Genomic DNA, 21,655 nt, shown 5'->3' on the forward strand with positions numbered 1-21,655 from the left:
GTTTTCCCTTAAGGCAGAACACAGAAGGCTCCATCCGTGGAGGTTTCAAGAGACAAGTGCATAAAGCCCTCAACAACCCAGTCCTGAACCTGAATTTGTCCATCTTGCAAATAACCAACGTATCCTCTCATTAGCATCTAATAGTCTTAAAATGATTCATGTTAATAACTTGTGACTGTGGCATGAAGAAGAAAACCCATCCGTATTCCTAAGCTTGTTGCTAGATACCCACCCACAGTCCATATGCTTCAACCCAAATGGTTATGACTCCTCAAACTCTGTTTTCAATCCCTTCTACAGCAACAGGATTAGGGAAAGTTCACTCTGCTGCCAGTGCGCAAAAAATAAACTCATCTATTCTCTAAATCATCCAAATAAGCTAGGTCAGCTACTGCAGGCTCAAGCGTTCCAAACTGGCACTGAATATAGCAAATTAATACATATATTCCTAAGAAAAATAAAGAAATTAAACCTCCTCTTAGCCAAGGAATCCAGCAGGTGCTTTAACAAGTGAGGTGACCTTTTTGGAAGACCTGTTTCAAACTCTTATAATCCTCTCTTCTTTCTTTTTCCACTATCCCCAGCCTAAACAAAGCTTCACAAGCTTGGACAGTCTGCCCAAGCCATAAGCAGAAAATCCTCCACAGCAATCCCTAATCCACAGTGATAGGATTTAGAGACTGGGATAAGCCAGAGAAAAGCAGCTTGAGGAAGTTGACCACCTTGTATTCATACCTTGAGGGAGGTGTCCACGTTGCCCCTCTACTCTGCTTTCATGAGACCTCACCTGGAGCACTGTGTGCAGTTCTGGTGTCCTCAGCATAAAAAGGACATGGAACTGTTGGAGCAAGTCCAGAGGAGGCCACGAGGATGAGCAGGGGCTGGAGCACCTCCTGTATGAAGACAGGCTGAGGAAGTTGGGGCTGTTCAGCCTGGAGAAGAGAAGGCTGCGTGGAGACCTCAGAGCAGCCTTCCAGTATCTGAAGGGGCTACAAGGATGCTGGGGAGGGACTCTTCATTAGGGACTGTAGCGATAGGACAAGAGAGAATGGGGTTTAAACTGAAACGGGAGATTTAGGTTGGATATAAGGAAGTCTTCACTGTGGTGTGGTGAGGCACTGGAGCAGGTTGCCCAAGGAAGTTGTAAATGTGTGAGTATACGGAGTTATTATGGGGGAGGCTTAAAGAAGAGTCAAAACCAGACCAAATTTGTGAGTGGAGAGAACCACACAGAATAAGGAGTATTTCAGGAAAAGGTCATTTTGAGAGGAAACCTGTAGAGACTTTGGATACAAACCCAGCACTGAGCAAAACAGAGCTGTCAGAGCTGTGACAGGTGACAAAATCAAGGTCATGAATGCAGGAAGCAGAAAGCTCTGCAGGGCAGTAACATGATATAAGAAAGTCATACAAACACATAACACTTGCTGGCTTTACTAGTATTTCCTATGCTTGATAGAAAGACCAAAAATAAAGCTAGCTATAGATAATTTAGGAAGATATGTGGAAAATTACAAAATAAGGAGGTTTTTGGCTTCTTTTTTTGCAGCACAAAGACTGAAACTTAAGTTTGCAAACAAGCTGCTTGCCTGAACAGAGCAGGTACACGACAAAGCTGGATAAACGCATCTTGATAGACAAGAACCAATTCTTCTGCAGAATTTACAGTTCTAAATGCTGAAATAATTAATGTTTTCATTCATTTTCAGCAGCAAAATATTTCATTTGGCTGCAAATAGCTGAGCCTGAACTGCTGAAAGCAGGTTTATACAGGAGAGGATGATAATAACATGGGTTCTGTCATATGGACTCGATCTAAGATGTTTTTTCTCTCGAGATCTATCTTAAATAGGAATTGATTATGAAAAACATCACTCTCTTCAGCAAGGTTCTTTAAAAACAATTCATCTTTTACATCAAGTGCTTCTTGAGAGCTCCCCTGCAAGAATCACTTCTGAAAGAAGTAAAAATGAACCGTGCCGGTGGCAGAGCTGAAATGCCGTTTTCTGTCCCCCTGACTTAGAATCACAGGATAGTTAGGGTTGGAAAGGACCTTAAGATCATCCAGTTCCAACCCCCCAGCCATGGCACCCAAGGCTGTGTCCAACCTGGCCCTGAACACCGCCAGGGATGGAGCATTCACAGCCTCCCTGGGCAACCCATTCCAGTGCCTCACCACCCAAACAGCAAACAACTTCCTCCTTACATCCAATCTAAACTTCCCCTGTTTAAGATTTAACCCGTTACCCCTTGTCCTGTCACTACAGTCCCTAATGAAGAGTCCCTCCCAGCATCCCTATAGGCCCCCTTCAGACACTGGAAGCTGCTACGAGGTCTCCACGCAGCTTCTCTTCTCCAGGCTGAACAGCCCCAACTTTCTCAGCCTGTCTTCATACAGGAGGTGCTCCAGCCCCTGATCATCCCCGTGGCCCTTCTCTGGTACAAAGCTACTATAATATCTGCCACGTTCTGCCCAAATTTACATGCCACTTTACATGAGATTTAGAGAGCTCTTAAGGAAGAGTCAACTTCATTCTGAGATTCATTGTAATACTGAAAGCATTTATGTGGTGGGGATTCACAATGAACTGATATCCCCATTTTAGCAGAATCAAACTCATGATGTTTCAGGGTATTTCTAAGCAGCCAGGATTTGGTTTTGGGACAGCATTACCCTTTTGATGAGGTTTATAATGTGGCTCCTTTGCTTTATAAGGTAAACTCGAAACAATTTGTAGCATAAATGTTGAAATAAGGGTTGGACAGGGCTTGGAGCAAGCTGCTCTAGTGGAAGGTGTCCCTGTCCATGGCAGGGGGTTGGAGCTGGATGAGCTTTAAGGTCCCTTCCAACCCAAACCAGGCTGGGATTCTAGGATACAGTCAACTAAATAAATGGGTTTACATCATTAGAGGTTTTTGTTTCAGCAGTCTGCTCTGGGGTTCTTGGCTGCCACCCCATCCTCCCAGGCCTTGTAGATGGGAGAGAAGCCAGCCTGGGAGCCCTCAAAGAGCATTTCACCACAAAAACGGGGAGAAGTAGGATTTCTAGTTTTCAATCACTTCACAGCACATCTACTATAGTCCTCAAGGCTCCCCTAAACAGGAGGGAAAACTTTACGCTATCCCATTCCTATTTCTCTTTTGCAATTATGTCCTTTCTTCAACCTTCCTCTTCCCCTTGCAGTGCAAGAACTGTGGAGATCCAACTGAAGCGTTTGTTTTACATCTGAATGTCAGAAATTAAGCATCAGATGTGGGTTTAATTGAAATCTTTGTCATCACAATTAATAACCAATTGCTTTTCTCATCCCATTTTTAGCGTGGAACTGGATTTTAAACAGCAAGAAGATAAACTACAGCCAGTTTTGAGAAAACTTCATCCTATTGAGGAAACTCAGGTTGCACCTTTGCCTTATTCTCAGGAGAGCTACTCCTCCACTCCCAAGCAAAAATCCAAAACTGAATCAAAAAAGCACGGAAGATGGAAACTCTGGTTCCTTTAACCCAAGTCCATGTGGAGTTCAAGGCCTTCTTTGACAAACACTTGGAGTTCTATCAATCCTCGCTAAACGGGATCGTGGTAGACTGAGCAGTTACTGGCCAACGTGGTTCTGACCCTTGTGGTGACATCCAGTTCTCACCCTGTGTACCAAAAAGGCCTTTGTACCTATAGACTCCTGTCCAGAAGCAAGGTGTTAAGAGAACCCCTTGCCTAATCCCTTGCCAACTTTGATTTGCAGTTCACCAATGTGGGATGTAAAACCTGAATTGAAATTTGTACAAAGGTGGAAAGTAAAACTATTCCCCCGCCCTTCTCCTTAGATCTGAAAGCGTCACATTCTAACCTGGTAAATTGTAGGCTGTCATCCTGTACACAGCTCAATATCACTGTTGTTTTCAAGCCTTTTGGGGTTTGGTTTATTGTCTTTAAACAACAACAAGGGGAGGAAATAACAAAGCAAGCCTTATGTTTGCAGTGGTCTTCAGTTTTACAAATCCATGTTGATCGGGGAGTGCAGTTTTCAGCACATTTATCCTGGACAAAGCACAATTTTTCATGTGGTCCAAGACCATGACTAGTCTCTAAGATGTGACTCCGTGTGTATCTGCCTTCATGCGATGTAGACTTCAACTAAGGTACCACACCTTGACAGCTCGCCATCATTTCTTATTTAGCTCTGTCCTCATCACCAGAGGAACACGTTTGCTGCTCATCCTCAAGGGGTGAGCAGCCAGAAACCTCCCAAGGTCAGGAGAAGCCTTTAACCACAGCACAGGGTCATGGCTACAGGACAATCATCTGTCCTAGGTCTCACTTCGAGGTCTTTTGGTACCCAAAAACGTCTAAATGACACATTCTGACACATTGACAAACCCAACCCCACCAAGAGAAACCAAAAGCTCTACAAATTGGTGGCACTTGCCCTAATTTACTATCTTTTTGTAATGCAGCCTTTGGAAAACCTCTACAACACTGCAGAAGGCACCAGAGAATTTATAGTGTGCATCATGCTTTGGAACCAGTTTGGAAGGAGCCGTAAATTTTAGATGCTATTTATTTGCTCAGCTTTTCAGATGGGTTTTCCAGCACATCGTAATTTATCTCTCAATCCATTAACTGTTCTTGCTAACCAACACACTTAGGGAGGAGATGGGAATCCATCTTTTTTTCCTCATTTGGGGGATTTTTCCTGAAAATCACAGTTTAAATTTTGCTCTCAATTATAAATCCGCATTTTTTTCCTCCAAGTATTTGCTATTGTCATTAAAATTCCATCTGGCATTATGGAAAAAGTTCCATTTGTGGAAAAATTTCCCATGCTAGAAGCGGCCAGGGAATGGGAATCATCTTCTGTGTTTTTAAGGATTTAAGACCATTTGAGTCACAGTGTCATGTGCCAAACTGGTTTGAAATCACATATACCCTGCAGCATCACTGAGACACAAACTCTTCAGTCTTTAGGTAGAAGAAAAGTAATCATGAGCAGAAGAGTTTGCACATACTGAAACATTGAAGGTGTTTTGGTTCACACTGTTTCTCCTCTTAGTTCAGCATCAAATCCATTAAGGAATATCACTTGCTTCCCCCCCCCCCCCCCCCAAAGCAAAGAGAAGGAAGTAAAAATGGGTAGAGAAGTGCGGAAGCAGCCTATGTCCAGCTCCAAATTAATCTCAGTATGCTTTAATGGAATAAGGTCACCTTTACAGGTAACCTTCAAGAGGGCTACGAGTTCTTGTACATAGCAACCAAAATCCCCACATATTTTTGTGAAAGCTGAAGGATTAGGAAGGGGATCCTGTGGACCAGGATGGAAGTGCAATTGTTTCCATGTGGAAAAGAAACACGTGTTTCATGTACTTTATATTGTTTATAACTGGAAACGTTTCAGAGTTTACACAACAGCTCATCCAACATGCTTTAGAACCCCAAATATTTCCTAAAAAGAATATATTTTTTTCCTAAACAGAAAGAGCAACTATGGACATACAACTATAACAGTATTCAGTCTTATTTTTAAATAGTGTTAAGAATTCATGAGCTCATCCATGCAAAAACGCCTAAACTGAGGTTTCTTTTAATCAAATCAGTGCATCCCTCAATGGCAATCAGTTATAGATTATAAGTGTCACTGAATCAGTAGCTTTTCCCCATAAGCCTGTTCTGAATGTTCTAGCGTGACACAAAACTGAACTGGTTTTACGTTACTGACTCACACAGAGACCAATGTTCTGCAACCCCTTCAAAGGACAGAGGAGAAGTCACTGGTGAAGCGTCTCAAGAGCTCAAAGTGGAAGTTCTTACAGCGTGTTCTCTGCATGGGCAGGTTATTTTCTTACCAAGTTGCAGATTTTTAGTTTTATACATGTTTTTAAGACTGGGAAAGCCAACATCCATCTAGAGCCTTGCTTTTCACAATGACATCTCGGGTCCTGTCCTACCATCCCATGGGATTTGTAATAAAACCTTTTTGCAAGTGTGGAAAACGCATCATCTTGTATTACCTTTAGAATCACTCCGGCTCAGGTTAGATAGACACTGAAAGAAAACCCCTCATTCTTTAGAGCTTTTAGTTCCATGTGACTGACAAAGCTATTCTCCCCCTAACTTAGGAGACCGTACAAAGTGCAGGTAGGAGGTTACAGCAAAGAAAATGCACCTTTACCTTCCACATGGCACATAACATCGCTTTGCCGAGTTCACTGATACGCTCCATACACTGATTTGCTATATGCACCTCTCCCATCTCATGCTTAATAATGATTTTTAGTCAATAAATACTGCAGTGATTTTCTATTACTTGCTATTTCCTGAGTCCGTATGATTTCCATTAAGCGGCAGTTACGTTCTTGGGTTTAGAGCTATTAGGAAACACTATTCCTGTGGGTAGCACTTGTTTTCTTCAAGACAGAAAAAGTCACTGTAAAAATAGTTTAAGAATCAGGATAAACTGAAACAAAAATCATGATTAAAACTGGAAAATCCTACCATTGGTACAAAGTGTTTGCTTTTTCTTGCTTAAGATGCAAAACCACCGTCGATGCCTTTTAATTACACTCTGTGTTTTAAAGGTTAATCACTGCTTCAAAATCTAATAGGTTCATTTTTCATGAACACCTTCAAATCAAGCAGGCTGTTAGGTTGCACCATTTCTTTAGCAGCTGTAAAATAGCAGGGCTTCTATATTACTACTGGGATTTGTTAACTGGATTGCCACTCAAAATATGACTGCTGCACCGACACCATTCTGCTCCCATAGACTGAAACAGACTGCATGGAAGAGTTTTGAGGATGATCTCAGCATCCATAAAATAGAGCTGTGGCTTATTAAAAATAATTGGAGTGCCAGAAATTCGCTGTCCATTGGTGGAGGTGAGTGCAGTTTGTTCTGATGAACATGAGGAGGGCACACTCCATACCCACTCACTGCGTGGGTGATAGTAGAAGAGCTCAGTGTTAGTGATGGAACAAAAGCACTGCCATCATTCAGATGCCACTTCCACGTTTGTGAAATGAAGGTTGCAATACATAATTTCACATGGGTTTGATAAGAAATCATGCAATTCACTAAAACAAACTATACATTTTTACACCACAGAGGTCTGGGGAAGAAAATGAGGCTCCCTCCAATACTTTGGAACCCACTGACCCCAAACTTCACAGATTTCAGGCACAGAAAGACAATTTACATCCAGCTTCAAGTCCTAAGTAACTTCAGCCTCAGAAATCTCTTCAATAACCATCAATAACTCATATTTTACTTAGACCTAGACTTGTATTTTACTGCCTTCCAGAAAGGCATTCTGCCAGGAAGATGACAAGGGATGGAGAATCCATCACTGCCTTTGATTGATCACTCCAGTGTTCACTTCCCACATCAGTGCCCTTGTTCTCTGCTCTGCTTTACACTTGTCACTCTCCAGTGCTGCCACCATCTCCTCTTTCCTTTGACAGATACAAACTTCACCCTACATAGATTCTCCTTCACTATCCCCAAGGGGCATCTCTAAATCTTCTAGGCTCAGGTCTCACCACAAACCCTTTTCTCTCTGATGACTTCAGTAGCATTTCTGGTTTGGTTTCATCACGTCCTTGTTTTAAAGTGTAGAGGAGGGGAAATAAGCAATATGGGAAACACTCCACTCATCAGTGAGTCAGGAAGTCCTCTCCTGACCAGTGCTTCCGAGTCACACAACCTGAGAGTATCTAAAAACCACATTTTATCACTGATCGCAGGAGGTGTTCACACTTTGTTTGCCATAAACCACTGTGTGCTCTTCAGAGCCGCTTTCAGTAGGGACAGAGTGTCCTGGGAGTCAGGCCACTTCCTACCTTCTTTGTTCTTCCATCTGAGAGTTGGATTGTTTTATCATTATCAAAATGGAATTAGATTTGTTGCACCACATAAAGGGACCAAGATGGTCTGTTTACACAGCGATCAGGGAGTCGCACAGCTCTGCCAACTGAAGCATCTTCCCAAAACTGCACACACACAGGGATCCAAACCCGCCACCTGGATGTCCTTTCTGAAATTAGAAAGTTCAGAAACCAGCTTGTTTTGCTTGGCTTGGGAAGTGAAAAACATGCCAAGCTGATGGCCACAAGGAACTAGGGAGCAGCTGTGATTCATTTCGGACCTGCCAGTGTAGCTGGTCAATTCTGATTTACCGAAGGAGGGCAATATGCTGATTCGCATGGAACACAGCATTCAGCAGAAGTTACTAGGCAAGGAAAGAGATGGTTTGAAACTATCCTTCAGGCTTCAAGGAGTTACTCTCAGTTTAGGGGGTTTCTAGGTAATATTACATTAGGAAAAGCTCTTCTCTGTGAGGGTGCTGAGGCACTGGCACAGGGTGCCCAGAGAAGCTGGGGCTGCCCCATCCCTGGCAGTGTTCAAGGCCAGGTTGCACACTGCTCTAGTGGAAGGTGTCCCTGCCCGGGGCAGGGGTTGGAGCTGGAGGAGCTTTAAGGTCCCTTCCAACACAAACCAGTCCAGGATTTTAAGATTCTAAACACATTCAGTAGGAGACATTTTGTGACCTGGTTGTAGGTGACTTCTTGCTGCACCACAAGTTCCAGGCATGTGCAGAAGTAGCCCAACAGCCAACTGATGTGAGCAGCAACTAACCCCAACCTCACATCAGGCACCTCGGCACCCAGAGGTTGCATCTAGTTAACTACAATGCCACATAGAACCTTCTACTCAGCCAGTAAATGGATCAAAATCACATGTGAGGCTTACAGAGGAAAAAGTAGCCAGAAATAATGAGTATTAAAAGGGTGACAAGGCTTTTTCTTGCATGTTAAAGACTCATTTTATGTGGCAGCCTGGAAACTGATGTTAATCCCCAAAGATATAAGTTCACTGCTTTCATTGAAACGACCTGTGTAAGTGGCCAGACTGTGCTTAATCTTCATTAATACACACACTGGTGACACTGAGGGTTTGGGTCTTTAATAAGTTCTTAAGGCTAGAAGAGAGCAAGCAGTATCACAGACTTTCACTTAAAGTCTTCTTGCTACCAACTCCTACCAAAATCAGGGTCAAATCAGGTTTTAATCTCTTGCTTACACTCTATGTATTGGCTATGTTTGCTTCTTACAACGGGTCTTTGAAGATAATTCTCTTTGAAGGTGTACGATAAAAACAGCTTGTGGGTTTTATCTAGAAACACATTTAAGGAAGCAAATACGTAAAGAAAAGGTGTACAAAGTCAAAAGGCACTACTGGAGAATTGTTCCAGTCTGTTCAATGCTGCAGGAAAAGGCACCTCGTGCAATTAAACATGGAGAAACTGCAATCTAAAGGTTTAACAGACAAACTTTGCCACCAACATGAAATAACGGCCTTGAAGAAGCTGAAGAGCAAAACCCTTTAGACAGTCCTACCCCATACCAATGCCTCCCATATTCTGACTGAGACACAGGTGTCAGGTAAGTTACTCAAATCCTTTCTTATTTCCTGGACCAAGGTGGAACATTCATTAACACAGGGAAGCAAATACATTGGAAATAGACTGTGGTGCTGGTACTGCCACCGCAACCTTATGTTGACGGTCAGGGATTTAGTTCAACTCATTCATCTTTCATCAATGCTCTTCCAAAGGAAACTGACCTGGTAACAGTCACTCGGGATCAGCCATACAGAACCCTCCCCCCCATGTTACAATGTAGAGAAAGTCCTTTGAATTATTTATGGTAGTTATCCTTCTGAAACCATAAATCCAGCGTCACATCCCCGTTACAGCAGCGCATGTAGCAACCCCTCCTTCTGTTGTTAGTGAACAGAAAGCACGTCATGTTTAAGGACTCCACCTCCTCTGCCTCTGTTCCAAGGCCATTTTCTCTTGAGCACTTCAATTCTTGACAATCCTCCACTGATCACATCGAATTCCATCCCCTCAGAGACACCACCTCCCGCTCACCTACCACACAGTCGGAAACAACACCGATGGAAGTCATGCAAGCACCAAACTCGGAAGGGTATATGAAGAGTATTATTAAAACAGAAATCAAAATGATTCCACCAACAACTGTCTTTGGGATCTACAGAGGTAAAACATGAAAGTTCACCCATGCAAAATACCACAGTTGTTCCATAAGGATTAGAACTGAGGTTTATAAAGAATGGAAATCAAACAAGGTTGATTGCCACCGTAAGGGGATTGTGAATGTGTCCCTATATTGTTGCCAGAGAGAAAAGAAGTCTTCTCCTGGTCGAAATGCACCACGTCTTCCATTTGTTTGAGCTCTTCAAAGCAGGATGCTCAGAGGAATGCTTCCAGAACTGAGCTGAAAGCTTAATCTTAATATATATATATTTCACTCTAGAGGAATAGATGCCAATTTCTCACCATTTCTGATCCAAGGTAGATTTTTAATATTTAAAGTGTATTATGCAACAGCAGTTTTGGATGCAGATGCCCTAAGCTCAGTATTTCAAGGTGAAAACACTCCAGCTTTGGTACACCACTACAGCTATATTTACGTAAGGAACAATTTGCTACGTCCTGTATCTTACCTCTTTTGACAAGGTTATCCTTGCTTGAACTATGCCTCTGTAAGATCCTTTATTTGTAACATTCCTTCCTCCTACTCCTCCTCTATGGCTCATTCCCTGATATAAGCTCCAGGTGAAACTCTGCTAGCGTTGACAGAAGAAAATTAATGCATAAATTCAACCTGACTCTGATCCAAGAGGGGTCAGGCTCTTGCTTGCTCATTGTCACTCCATTTACTCCCCCTACTTTGCTGACACTACAAAAATGAAGTGGTACCTGTTGATCAGAGGGCATCCTTTCGACCACAGACTGAATTTTAAGCTAGGAGTAAGTACTCATGGAAAATACCCAGCCCCATTAACACTCATCCCATAATTACAGAGTATGTAGATAGAGGGAGTTCAAGCTGCATTCATGAGCACTACAGATATTCTTAATTACAACTGCACTTAGTTAAAACATACACAGGATTTTATCAAATATAATTTGATAAATGCAAAAGGAATAATTAAAGTTGTTAAATATCATCTAAGGCACGATCATCAAAACAGTAATTATTCACATTCACACTGTAGCTGATGAAGTTTCCTGTAGGGATGGCTTAGAAGGCTAATCCTTCTGCGCTACTTCCAACCCAAACCAAGCCAAACTGAGGGAAGCGGTCAAGTCTTGTACCCTTATAGAGAGTTAATGTATCTATTCTGCATATTGTTGATAATTCCTGTGGTAACACACAAAGTAATAACATAAACCTTTTGACTTCCTTTCGTTGTTACTGTACCCCAGCACTAGAATATTCTGTAGGAATGATCTCTACTTATCGCCATTTCTTGCTCCGACAATAGACCTGGTGATCCATTACCACCTTCTCACAGTAAAAACCATCAGTACAAATCAAATCGATGACTGAAGGTGAAAGTAAAGTTTGTGGGTGATGCACGAAAGACAAAAATAAGACTTTAGGATGTTTGCCAACACAAGCAGCGCCATGAGCCAAGTAAATGGGACACCAGTAGGTAAGATGCTATGAGCAGGCTCTGTCCTCCGCACAAGTCAAATATCACTGTGTGCAATTACAGAGAGAAATACAATTAGAAAAGAAATAGGAGATCAAATAGAGAATGGACTCGGATACCTGGCTAACAAATAAACTCATTTTCAAGAAAGAAATCATTGCAGCAAACCAAAATGAACCAAATCAGTGTAGATCAGAAGGATGACTATACAGACAGATGAAAAACCTGGTCCGCTCTGACCAATTCCCTGTGCATCAGTTGCCAGATGCAGACTCATAAGGAAGAATAGCAGGTAAAGGCAAACACACAGCAAGCCTCCAAAACCACACTAAGATCTATCCCTGGTTTAGATATCAACAGGCCGAGCTAATTGTCATTATTTAGACCAATAGTATTGATACACTTAAATTCAAATGCCGTAATTCAAGTTACGTTTGCAAAACGTAAGAATTTGGGGCTTTATACTTCAGTCATTCAAATACAGCCACTACACTACCTTGGTGTCAGTTGTAGTCCAAAAAGGCAGGTACATCCTTGTAGGGTGAAGTGATTGCTAATAACAAACACACAACTCTTATTTCCACACTCTTCAACTGGCTAATTACAAATAACACGTCATTTTGGTTAACAGAGACATCTCAAATCTGCCTCATCACAGGGCCACTGAGATTTTGAAGTACTTCTTTCTCCCCCCCTATGTAAACCACCTAAAAAAAAAAACCCACAAGCCAGTTTCACAGCTTACTGAACACAAAGACAGTTACAGAAGGTTTTGATTGCTTTGGGTCACCTGGGATTGGAATCCTATTACAGTCAGGTTCCAAAAGATGTGACAGAGGTATTTAAGTTTACATCAAGAGACACTTACAATGAGCTCGGAATCACGTCCCATGGAAATGACTGTTCTGTTTACTGTCCTCAATAGCTTCTCCATGATTATCTGGACATGTCGTTGCGTTGGCCCCTAAGGAAAAGGAATAAATTAGTGGTAACTAGATGCAACAGACACCAATACAACTGAACTACTTCTGTTTGCCTTTAAGTCTGTCTTGTGGAAGTGAAATAAAACACTGCTCTTGATCAAAAGCAGAAAATCAAATCTCCCATTTTAACAAACACCACAGAAAGTCTATTTTATTAATACACGTCACTGATAAGTTGACACACAGCGTTAGTTATTTGAATGAAAAGCAAGTCCCTGGAAATCCAGCAAAGCTCACGGCATTTGGTTACCTCATCATTTTATCTTCCCAAGTCACTTTTCCAGCATCCAAAGCCTACAGGCATTACCACATCCTGGGGCTGTTCTGCAACAGCCCAATTAAAGGGAACAGGAAATCAAAGCACAACGCTTTGGTTGAGGACCTGAGATTTCAGTCAGTTGTTCCAAATTAGTATTTGTGTATTAGAGGTAATCTGCAACTTAAGAGTTGAACACAAAATATTCAGGGCAACCAGCTTCTAAGACCAAGGTCAGAAGCCTCATGAAGAATGATGCCACCAGGAACTGAAGCCAAAAAACACATGAGAAAAGAGAAAGAGATGAGCTCTGCTCCAACTTGTACTTTATAAACAGGCTTCTTTATGGCTCTCATTAGTCTGAAGGAGATGACTTCAAAAGGGGCCCTGAGAGGGAAAGGGGACACAATTCCACATCCAATGTTTGTGTTTTCCCAGATAATTATCTAAAGCAAACAGTGTCTTTGTGCTGATCCTTGATGAACCAAACATCCCGATTAACCGCTGTCCTTCCTGCCCTGGATCTGTGTAATAACCCACATTTTATCACTGGATTATGCTCAGTTACCAAAGGCTAAATACCATGAAAAAGAAAGATTAAACTCTTAACAATATCAATTTATTATCTATACAATATCTGCAAAAATGTTATTGGATAGCAGCGCTACACTGGATGTGCCTCAAACAGTAGGAACCATCCTGAGATGTCACACAACACATCCTCATCGCTGGATACCTAAGAGGAAGGCTTAAGAGACACTGGTTTGGGGAATAAACAACAAAAGAACATCTAAGCCATCAGGAGTTACCTGCTCGATTCATTCCACTAAGATCCATTTCTTTTAAGCGTTAATCATCACAGAACCACACAATACTCACCACATCCTTCTTGTACAGCACTTCCAGGATGTTACTCAGCAGCTGGCAGCAAGCCTCCAAATCTTCTTGTCTTTCCAAGTGATACTTCAGCTGGTCCGTCATTGTTGGCAGCAAGATTTCCCTGCAGTCTGCACACAAAACACAAGGTTACATACACAGCTTTAAATAACCTCATAGCGCTGCCTAAATAGCCAAGCTGCTTCAGTGCTTACACAGGACCAGAGAACCTGGGAAAAGATGATAACTTCCAGATTTCCAGTCACTTTCCTTTCAACCAAAAGCATAAAAACCTGCAAAAACTGTGAGCAAGTGAAAATGAAGTCATGAGGTTAAGAATGCCTGGATAGGAGCCACCCTCCCACCCATCCCAGTTCTGCAAAGTACCCGAGTGGTCCCACTGAAAGAGGTAACTGAGAAAGGGCAAACTGAGAGATAAAGCAGAAGCTCTTCCCCGGGAGGGTGCTGAGGCGCTGACACAGGGTGCCCAGAGAAGCTGTGGCTGCCCCATCCCTGGCAGTGTTCAAGGCCAGGTTGGACACAGGGGCTTGGAGCAAGCTGCTTTAGTGGAAGGTGTCCCTGCCCATGGCAGGGGTTGGAGCTGGGTGAGCTTTAAGGTCCCTTCCAACCCAAACCAGGCTGGGATTCTGTGACTCCCAGGTCATTGGTGATCACAGCCTTCAGCATCCTACAGAGGAGGGAAGAGTTCTAGGAGGAGCAGCTCCATGAGCTCACCCCTAGGGCAAGATACCCAGCACAAAGGCTGGTAATCCTGCTCCCACAGACTGTACAATGGGGAAAAGTAAAGGTCACTGACCGAAAAACAGCAACAAAACCCCATGCTATAATGCAGAATAGAGAGCACTCCACCTTCACAAGATGTTAGAGAGGAACTGAAAGACTCATCCTCATCCTGCCTTGTAAACTCACATGTACAGGATGAGAAATAACAGTCTTCAAGTATACCCAAACTCTAGTAGATCAAGAGAAATACTCATCAGTCTTAAGTGACTTACATAAGTACAATGCACAAGTGGCCTCTCATTCAAAGAAAGTTCTTTGAAGGATGTAGAGACAGGGCTTGGAGCAAGCTGCTCCAGTGGAAGGTGTCCCTGCCCATGGCTGGGATTGGAACAGGATGAACTTCAAGGTTCCTTCCAACCCAAACTGTTCTATGATTCTATGAGATCATATTTTAAGTGCATCATATCTTGATTACTTCGACGTACAAAAGAGGAAAGTTTAACCTTCCTCAGCCTGCCTGTCACAAACCCCTCCGGGCCCTGATTAATGGGCAACCTTGATAAATCCATAGTCTATAACATTAGTCTCCTGCTCTAAAGCCAGCCCTGTGATAGCTCACGAGGATGATGCACAATGATTACAGACAGCAGTAATTTGACATCTGTTCTCTACTGCTCAAGTCCAACCCCCAGTGATTAATGCCACAGGAATGTGCAGCAAGAATAAAATATTAATCTTTATAAAAGGATGCTCAGGAGGCATTAGCAACTCCGGAGCATCCGAGCAAAGACTTCCAATGAAGCACTGGCACCAGAACTCTGCTGAAGCTAAACACATGCAAGACATTGCTGTCAATTTGAAATCATTTCATTTGGAGGGACACTGGCAAACGCATTTCTTTATTTTATGGCTCATTTAGTTAATGTAGCCAGGAAAACACAACCTGTGCTTACTAACCTGTGCTTGCCATTTCAGTCGTAATAAAACAATGAAGGGGGCCTATAAGGATGCTGGAGAGGGACTCTTCATCAGGGACTGTAGCAATAGGACAAGGGGTGATGGGTTCAAACTGAAACAGGGGGAGCTCAGGATAGATCTAAGGAAGAAGCTCTTCCCTGTGAGGGTGCTGAGGCGCTGGCACAGGGTGCCCAGAGAAGCTGTGGCTGCCCCATCCCTGGCAGTGTTCAAGGCCAGGTTGGACACAGGGGCTTGGAGCAAGCTGCTCTAGTGGAAGGGGTCCCTGCCCATGGCAGGGGTTGGAGCTGGATGTTCACAGAATGGCTTGGGTTGGGAAGGACCTTAAGATTGTTTTAGGATTATTAAGGTCCCTTTCAACCCAAACCGTTCTATGATTCTGTTATAAGAACTCTTATAAATGCTATATGCTGTCTACTCATATTTAATAGACTAACAATTTCCTAACTAAGAGTACAGCAGCTACACAGCTCACTTGGTAATTAGCTGGAAGTCATTTGTAAAGCAAAGCAACAGAGAATACAAACAACTCCATGGGACAAAGCAAATCAGACAAATCACTATTTACACAAACCCAAGCTTGTGACGTTTGCAAGGATGAGACACAACCACCACCAGCAATTAATTACATATTGAGGGCTGAAAACATGCATCAGGTTATCAGAAACTGCTCCACACTCGTTTATACATTCATACTTACATTTAGATGTACTCATACAGGAGACTTGCACAAAGCAATTGCTTCAGGTGCTACCTTAAAGAAACGCTGCCTTTGGTCTGGGGTTTGAAGTGAGTGGGGTTTGGAAGGGAGAGGGAGACGAAAGGAAGAAGAGCTGCAGGGTTGGACTCAAGCAAAAGCTTTACAGAAAGGATTGTGTGTGCACTGAAAGAGATTAATGTAAATTACTGTGGTAGGGGAATAAGTGTTACTTAATATCTGCTTTTAATTCTATATGGCCATATATAGTTATTTTTGTGTAATTATTATATATTCAGAGATATATCTGAAGGGGGCCTATAGGGATGCTGGGGAGGGACTCTTCATTAGGGACTGCAGTGACAGGACAAGGGGTAACGGGTTCAAACTTAAACAGGGGAAGTTTAGATTGGATCCAAGGAGGAAATTCTTTCCTGTGAGGGTGGTGAGGCACTGGAATGGGTTGCCCAGGGAGGTTGTGAATGCTCCATCCCTGGCAGTGTTCAAGATCAGGTTGGAGGAGGCCTTGGGTGCCATGGTTTAGTGTGAGGTGTCCCTGGTTGGAACTTGATGATCTTAAGGTCCTCTCCAGCCCTAACTATTCTATGATTCTATGTTTATACCGATACCTACAGTATCATATTTGTATTGCATACATAAGTAGATATTGATATGCTTATGTCCTAAGCCAAATACATATATGTTTGTCCACACCAGTACATTTAAGGCTGTATTCAACCCTCAAAATCAAGTAACTTGCTGTTTCAGGATGTTAATCACTGGTGATAGAAAATGCTTTTGTGCATGCAAAAAGCTGCACCCAAGTAGCACAGATGAATACTGGGGTGTTTCAATGACCCTTTGGAAGCATCCAGCCCCTATGGAAAGGGCCTCTGATGATCTTAAAGGTCTTTTCCATCCTAGCTGATTGTATGGTAAGTTTCTTCTCTACAAAAATTAAGGAGTAGGACAGAATTAAATGAACTCCTCCACAGCAGAGACTGCACATCTCCCTGTTCACAACTATCCTTTATCCTGATGATATCTCTATCTGGGCAGCATCACACAACCACAGAATGGTTTGTGCTGGAAGAAACCTTAAAGCTCATACAGTTCCAACTCCCTGCCATGGGCAGGGACGCCTCACACTAGAGCAGCTTGCTCCAAGCCCTTTCCATTCTATGAAAAGTTACCTTTGATTTCATAAGGAAACCTATAAATTGCACATGACAGAACCAGAAAAGAACACATTTTCATAGAATCACAGAATCACAGAATAGTTAGGGATGGAAAGGACCTTAAGATCATCCAGTTCCAACTCCCTGCTGTGGGCAAGGACACCTCATAGCACCCAAGGCCTCATCCAACCTGGCCTTGAACACTGCCAGGGATGGAGCATTCACAACCTCCCTGGGCAACCCATTCCAGTGCCTCACCACCCTCACAGTAAAGAATTTCCTCCTTAGATCCAATCTAAACTTCCCCTGTTTAAGTTTGAACCCATTACCCCTTGTCCTGTCACTACAGTCCCTAATGAAGAGTCCCTCCCCAGCATCCCTATAGGCCCCCTTCAGACACTGGAAGCTGCTCTGAGGTCTCCACGCAGCCTTCTCTTCTCCAGGCTGAACAGCCCCAACTTTCTCAGCCTATCTCCATACAGGAGGTGCTCCAGCCCCTGATCATCCTCGTGGCCTCCTCTGGACTTGTTCCAACAGTTCCATGTCCTTTTTATGTTGAGGACACCAGAACTGCACACAATGCTCCAGGTGAGGTCTCACAAGAGCAGAGCAGAGGGGCAGGATCACCTCCTTCGACCTGCTGGTCACGCTGCTTTTGATGCAGCCCAGGATACGGTTGCTTTCTGGGCTGCAAGCGCACACTGAAGCGGGCTCAATGTTCATTTTCTCATCAACCAACACCAAGTCCTTCTCCTTGGGCTGCTCTGAATCTCTTCTCTGCCCACCCTGTAGCTGTACCTGGGATTGCTCCAGCCCAGGTGTAGGGTGTATTTTAGAGCCTTGCCCTGGGTTCAGCCTTGTCCTTTTTAAAGCCATACGAACCACAACACCTCACTACATTCTCATCCAAGGTCCCAAACTCAGATTCCATAAGGACACCCTGATAAGATCCAAAACCCATTAAGTAGCAGTGTTCAGTCAAGAAACCTTGGCCGAGTTCAGACTGATGACCCTGCCATTAAACCAGATGCATTTACATTCCTCAGGAGCTCAGTAATGCTGGACTGTACCTTTAGCTGCAACCACATGGCTGAGGTAAAGAGGTTTAAAAAGCCAACCAGCCACACACAATTCCTCCTTTCACCTCTGAGAGTGAAACTGTTTGACTAAGGGAAGTCAACGATTAATACAGTAAACACATAATGTGCCCCTATAGCCTTCCTTAGGAGGGCTTTTTATAGCCAGAACTTCTTGGTTTGAGTTAGCTCCTATCCAAGTAAGTTCAGTATACTCCAGGATATTACTGACTTCTGCCCCAGAGACCTTGCAGCCTAAAAGCAGCCAGGAGAAGGAAAAGATTACTACACAGACAGTGAGCTGAAAATGAGTGAAGGAGTAACATGGGTGTACATATCTGAAAGAGCAAAGATGCTCTGAGAGAGTATTAGGATTTTACCAGGCCCCAACACCAGTGACTCCATCTCCATTCCTCCTTTTTATTCTTGCAAACCCTGCTGTTGAGAATAAAACCGTTTGAATAATTTCAACAGGACATCTCCAAAGTGCAGATCAAGCCGAACCGCCTTTGGACTTGCTGGTGCAGCACATGGGGACATGGCTGGTAGACTCTCAGAGATTCATTCTTTACTTCATCACCATCCATAACCACAGGAAGTAAATTTACAACCTTGTTACACCTTGTTGCCCAAATGGGACTACAACTGTACTGGAGGCTTCCTTAGGGAAAAGCTCTATCTCAATCCTGAGAGGCTCGGAACCTCCAGGATCTTTTATCTTCCAGTCTTAATTCTCAGACTTCTTTCACTCAAAGTTAGAGGTTTAAACATGCACGTAACATGTATCGTGTACAGTCACTAATTTCACATGTACTTGCTATATATCATGAAGTTGGAAATAACCTCACTGGAAATACAGCCCAAATTAAGTGCCAAATTGCAAAGCTCAATTCTTTGGACATCGTTCTTCATTGCTACTAAATCAAAAGGGAAAAATGAAGTGGAAAGAAGTGGAAAGAACACCACTATTTCTTTCCCCAGTGGTCCCACACAATATCCCACCTTCTACCAGCGCTGCCCAACTGCAGTGAAATTGCAGCTTTGTGAAACGAAGGAACCTAACAGGTTGCAGCAGATTGAGTTGGCTTCGTACTTGTTTGCCAAGAAGAAAATAGGAGTTACCAGATCCTGTACAAGTCACACAGCTGTGGTAAGAAAACCATGCAGATGAGACCCTCAGTGCCATGGGTTAGTGGTGGTCTTGGCAGCATCAAGGAACAATTGGACTTGATGATCTTTAAAGGTCATTTCCAACCCAGCTGATGCTATGATTCTGTGATTCCCTGATCTGGTCAAAGACCTGCCAGTACAAAGCCAACCCACCAAGATCAGTTTTCACACTGGAACCAGAAGAGTTTGTTGCATCAGCACTGTGCAACACGTGGTCCCAGCACTTCTGATTAGACGGAAGAACCCTTTCAGATTTCCTTTATCAGTGAACAGTTGCCCATTTGCTCCCTCATTACCTCCTTCTGACAGCACATAAACAGTTTAGGTTATTTTAACCCAAGTCATCCCAAGAAAGAATAACATGATTCACCTTATATGAAGAAATCTGTAAGACAAGAGCTCGAAGTTACCTTCCACTGGCTCACTAATATAAGAGGAGAAAATAAGCAACATGGATGAACAGCACACTGAGAAGTCTATATGCTGGTTTTCTTCAGCCAGGGAAAACTTAAAGGGAGACAATGATGCTTCAGAAAGGAAGGACATGAAAAATTCCATTTTCTCCATAGAACTTCACCAAACACAAAAGCTGAATTCAGACCTTTTGATAAAATAAAGTTAATACACATGCCAATAACATGGGATGCCTAGTGCCCTTTTAAATTCAAAATGACAAGTTTTTACTTTCATAGAATCCCAGCCTGGTTTGGGTTGGAAGGGACCTTAAAGCTCCTCCAGCTCCAACCCCTGCCATAGGCAGGGACACCTTCCACTAGAGCAGCTTGCTCCAAGCCCCTGTGTCCAACCTTGGCCTTGAACACTGCCAGGGATGGGGCAGCCACAGCTTCTCTGGGCACCCTGTGCCAGTGCCTCACTTCTTTATGATTTATAACCTGCACCAAGCATCAATTCGCATTTTTTCTTGTATTTGAAATCTTCTTGTTCTTCTAATGGAAGGACTTCAATTGAGTCCAACCTCCACCACGTTTGGCAGCAAGGACAAACCCTGTGCTAACAGAGTCCTGCAGACAATGAATAATGTGCCAGCTGAATGGTTGCAAAGGTCCTGCTTACCATGCTGCGTGAAGAGGTCGCTGTGAACTATTTCTATCAGGCAGTACAGCTTCTGGATTGTGAGCCGGCTTACGGGAACATTGAGGATGAACTCAGTGAAGAGTTTGCTATGTAGAAAGGGACAGGAAAAGATATGTTAATCACTACAAAACACATAAACATCCAGTAGAACGGAACAAGAGAAACAACTACACACATTTGGAACAAGCAAACTATTTTTTCCAGATGTAATAGAGTTTGTAAATAGCCACAGATTCCCAGCCTGGTTTGTGTTGGAAGGGACCTTAAAGCTCCTCCAGCTCCAACCCCTGCCACGGGCAGGGACCCCTTCCACTAGAGCAGCTTGCTCCAAGCCCCTGTGTCCAACCTGCCCTTGAACACTGCCAGGGATGGGGCAGCCACAGCTTCTCTGGGCACCCTGTGCCAGCGCCTCAGCACCCTCACAGGGAAGAGCTTCTGCCTAAGAGCTCATCTCAGTCTCCCGTCGGGCAGGTTAAAGCCATTCCCCTTGGCCTGTCACTTCACACCCTTTAGTTTCTGTGCCTTTCTTTTGCCCTCTCTTGTATCTGTCTCATCTTTTTCCCAGTGCTTGAGGTGAAATGGGCCAAACCCTGCCGATTTCCATTTGGTCTCTTTTCCTGGTACTTTTTATTATCATGCATAAAATTTATACTGAATCCAGAAACTCCACAGTTAAGATGTACCCCCTGAGCCCACAGGAAGCATCCGTGTACACGTAAGAACTTCACAACACAGGAAGCAGAAAGCAAACGCCAGCTTCCTCAGTCCATTGGAACATTAGATGAGGATTACACTTACCTATTTCATTCCTATTTCATCTTTTTCCTCATTTTGACACAACAGATCACAAAGGAAAACAGGCAAAACATAGATGGGTTTGTGCAATCAAATTAGATGATATGTTCTATTTTTCCCAACATAATCACCCTGTAGTTGCACTGTGAAGGAGAAACTGTTCTTTTTTAACCTTTAAGTTAATAAAAGTTCTCCTGAAATACTGGTTTTGATTTGGTTTCTCTATTGCTTTTTCACTCTGACATCTTCCTCTTACCCTTTCTCTATTCACTAACAACGCTCCTGTGTTGATGA

General features: G+C 43.2%; 2 protein-coding genes and 1 long non-coding RNA gene across 4 annotated transcripts in view; 2 read left to right on the top strand and 1 right to left on the bottom strand.

Moving 5' to 3' along the window:
* Positions 1–4,367, top strand: part of INSYN2A (inhibitory synaptic factor 2A) — a 43,857-nt gene extending 39,490 nt beyond the window's left edge. The window contains exon 4 of the mRNA XM_061478580.1: positions 3,320–4,367. Coding sequence (XP_061334564.1) covers positions 3,320–3,503 — 184 coding nt within the window. The 3' untranslated portion in view covers positions 3,504–4,367. The remainder of the gene's footprint in view (positions 1–3,319) is intronic.
* The window catches only part of LOC133282575 (uncharacterized), a 60,298-nt gene extending 53,812 nt beyond the window's left edge, over positions 1–6,486 (top strand). The window contains exon 2 of the long non-coding RNA XR_009747661.1: positions 5,626–6,486. This is a non-coding gene — a long non-coding RNA (uncharacterized LOC133282575). The remainder of the gene's footprint in view (positions 1–5,625) is intronic.
* DOCK1 (dedicator of cytokinesis 1) overlaps positions 1–21,655 on the bottom strand; it is a 315,244-nt gene that overhangs the window by 209,346 nt on the left and 84,243 nt on the right. For both annotated transcript variants that reach the window (XM_061478569.1, XM_061478568.1), the window contains exons 25-27: positions 20,546–20,652; positions 13,635–13,762; positions 12,385–12,480 (exon numbers count right to left, since the gene is read on the bottom strand). In XM_061478569.1, coding sequence (XP_061334553.1) covers positions 12,385–12,480; positions 13,635–13,762; positions 20,546–20,652 — 331 coding nt within the window. The remainder of the gene's footprint in view (positions 1–12,384; positions 12,481–13,634; positions 13,763–20,545; positions 20,653–21,655) is intronic.

Source organism: Pezoporus flaviventris, unplaced genomic scaffold, assembly GCF_033815535.1.
Source record: "Pezoporus flaviventris isolate CSIRO_AGI_PZ_B2104156 unplaced genomic scaffold, CSIRO_AGI_Pfla_v1 ptg000129l, whole genome shotgun sequence".
Lineage (NCBI taxonomy): Eukaryota > Metazoa > Chordata > Aves > Psittaciformes > Psittacidae > Pezoporus > Pezoporus flaviventris.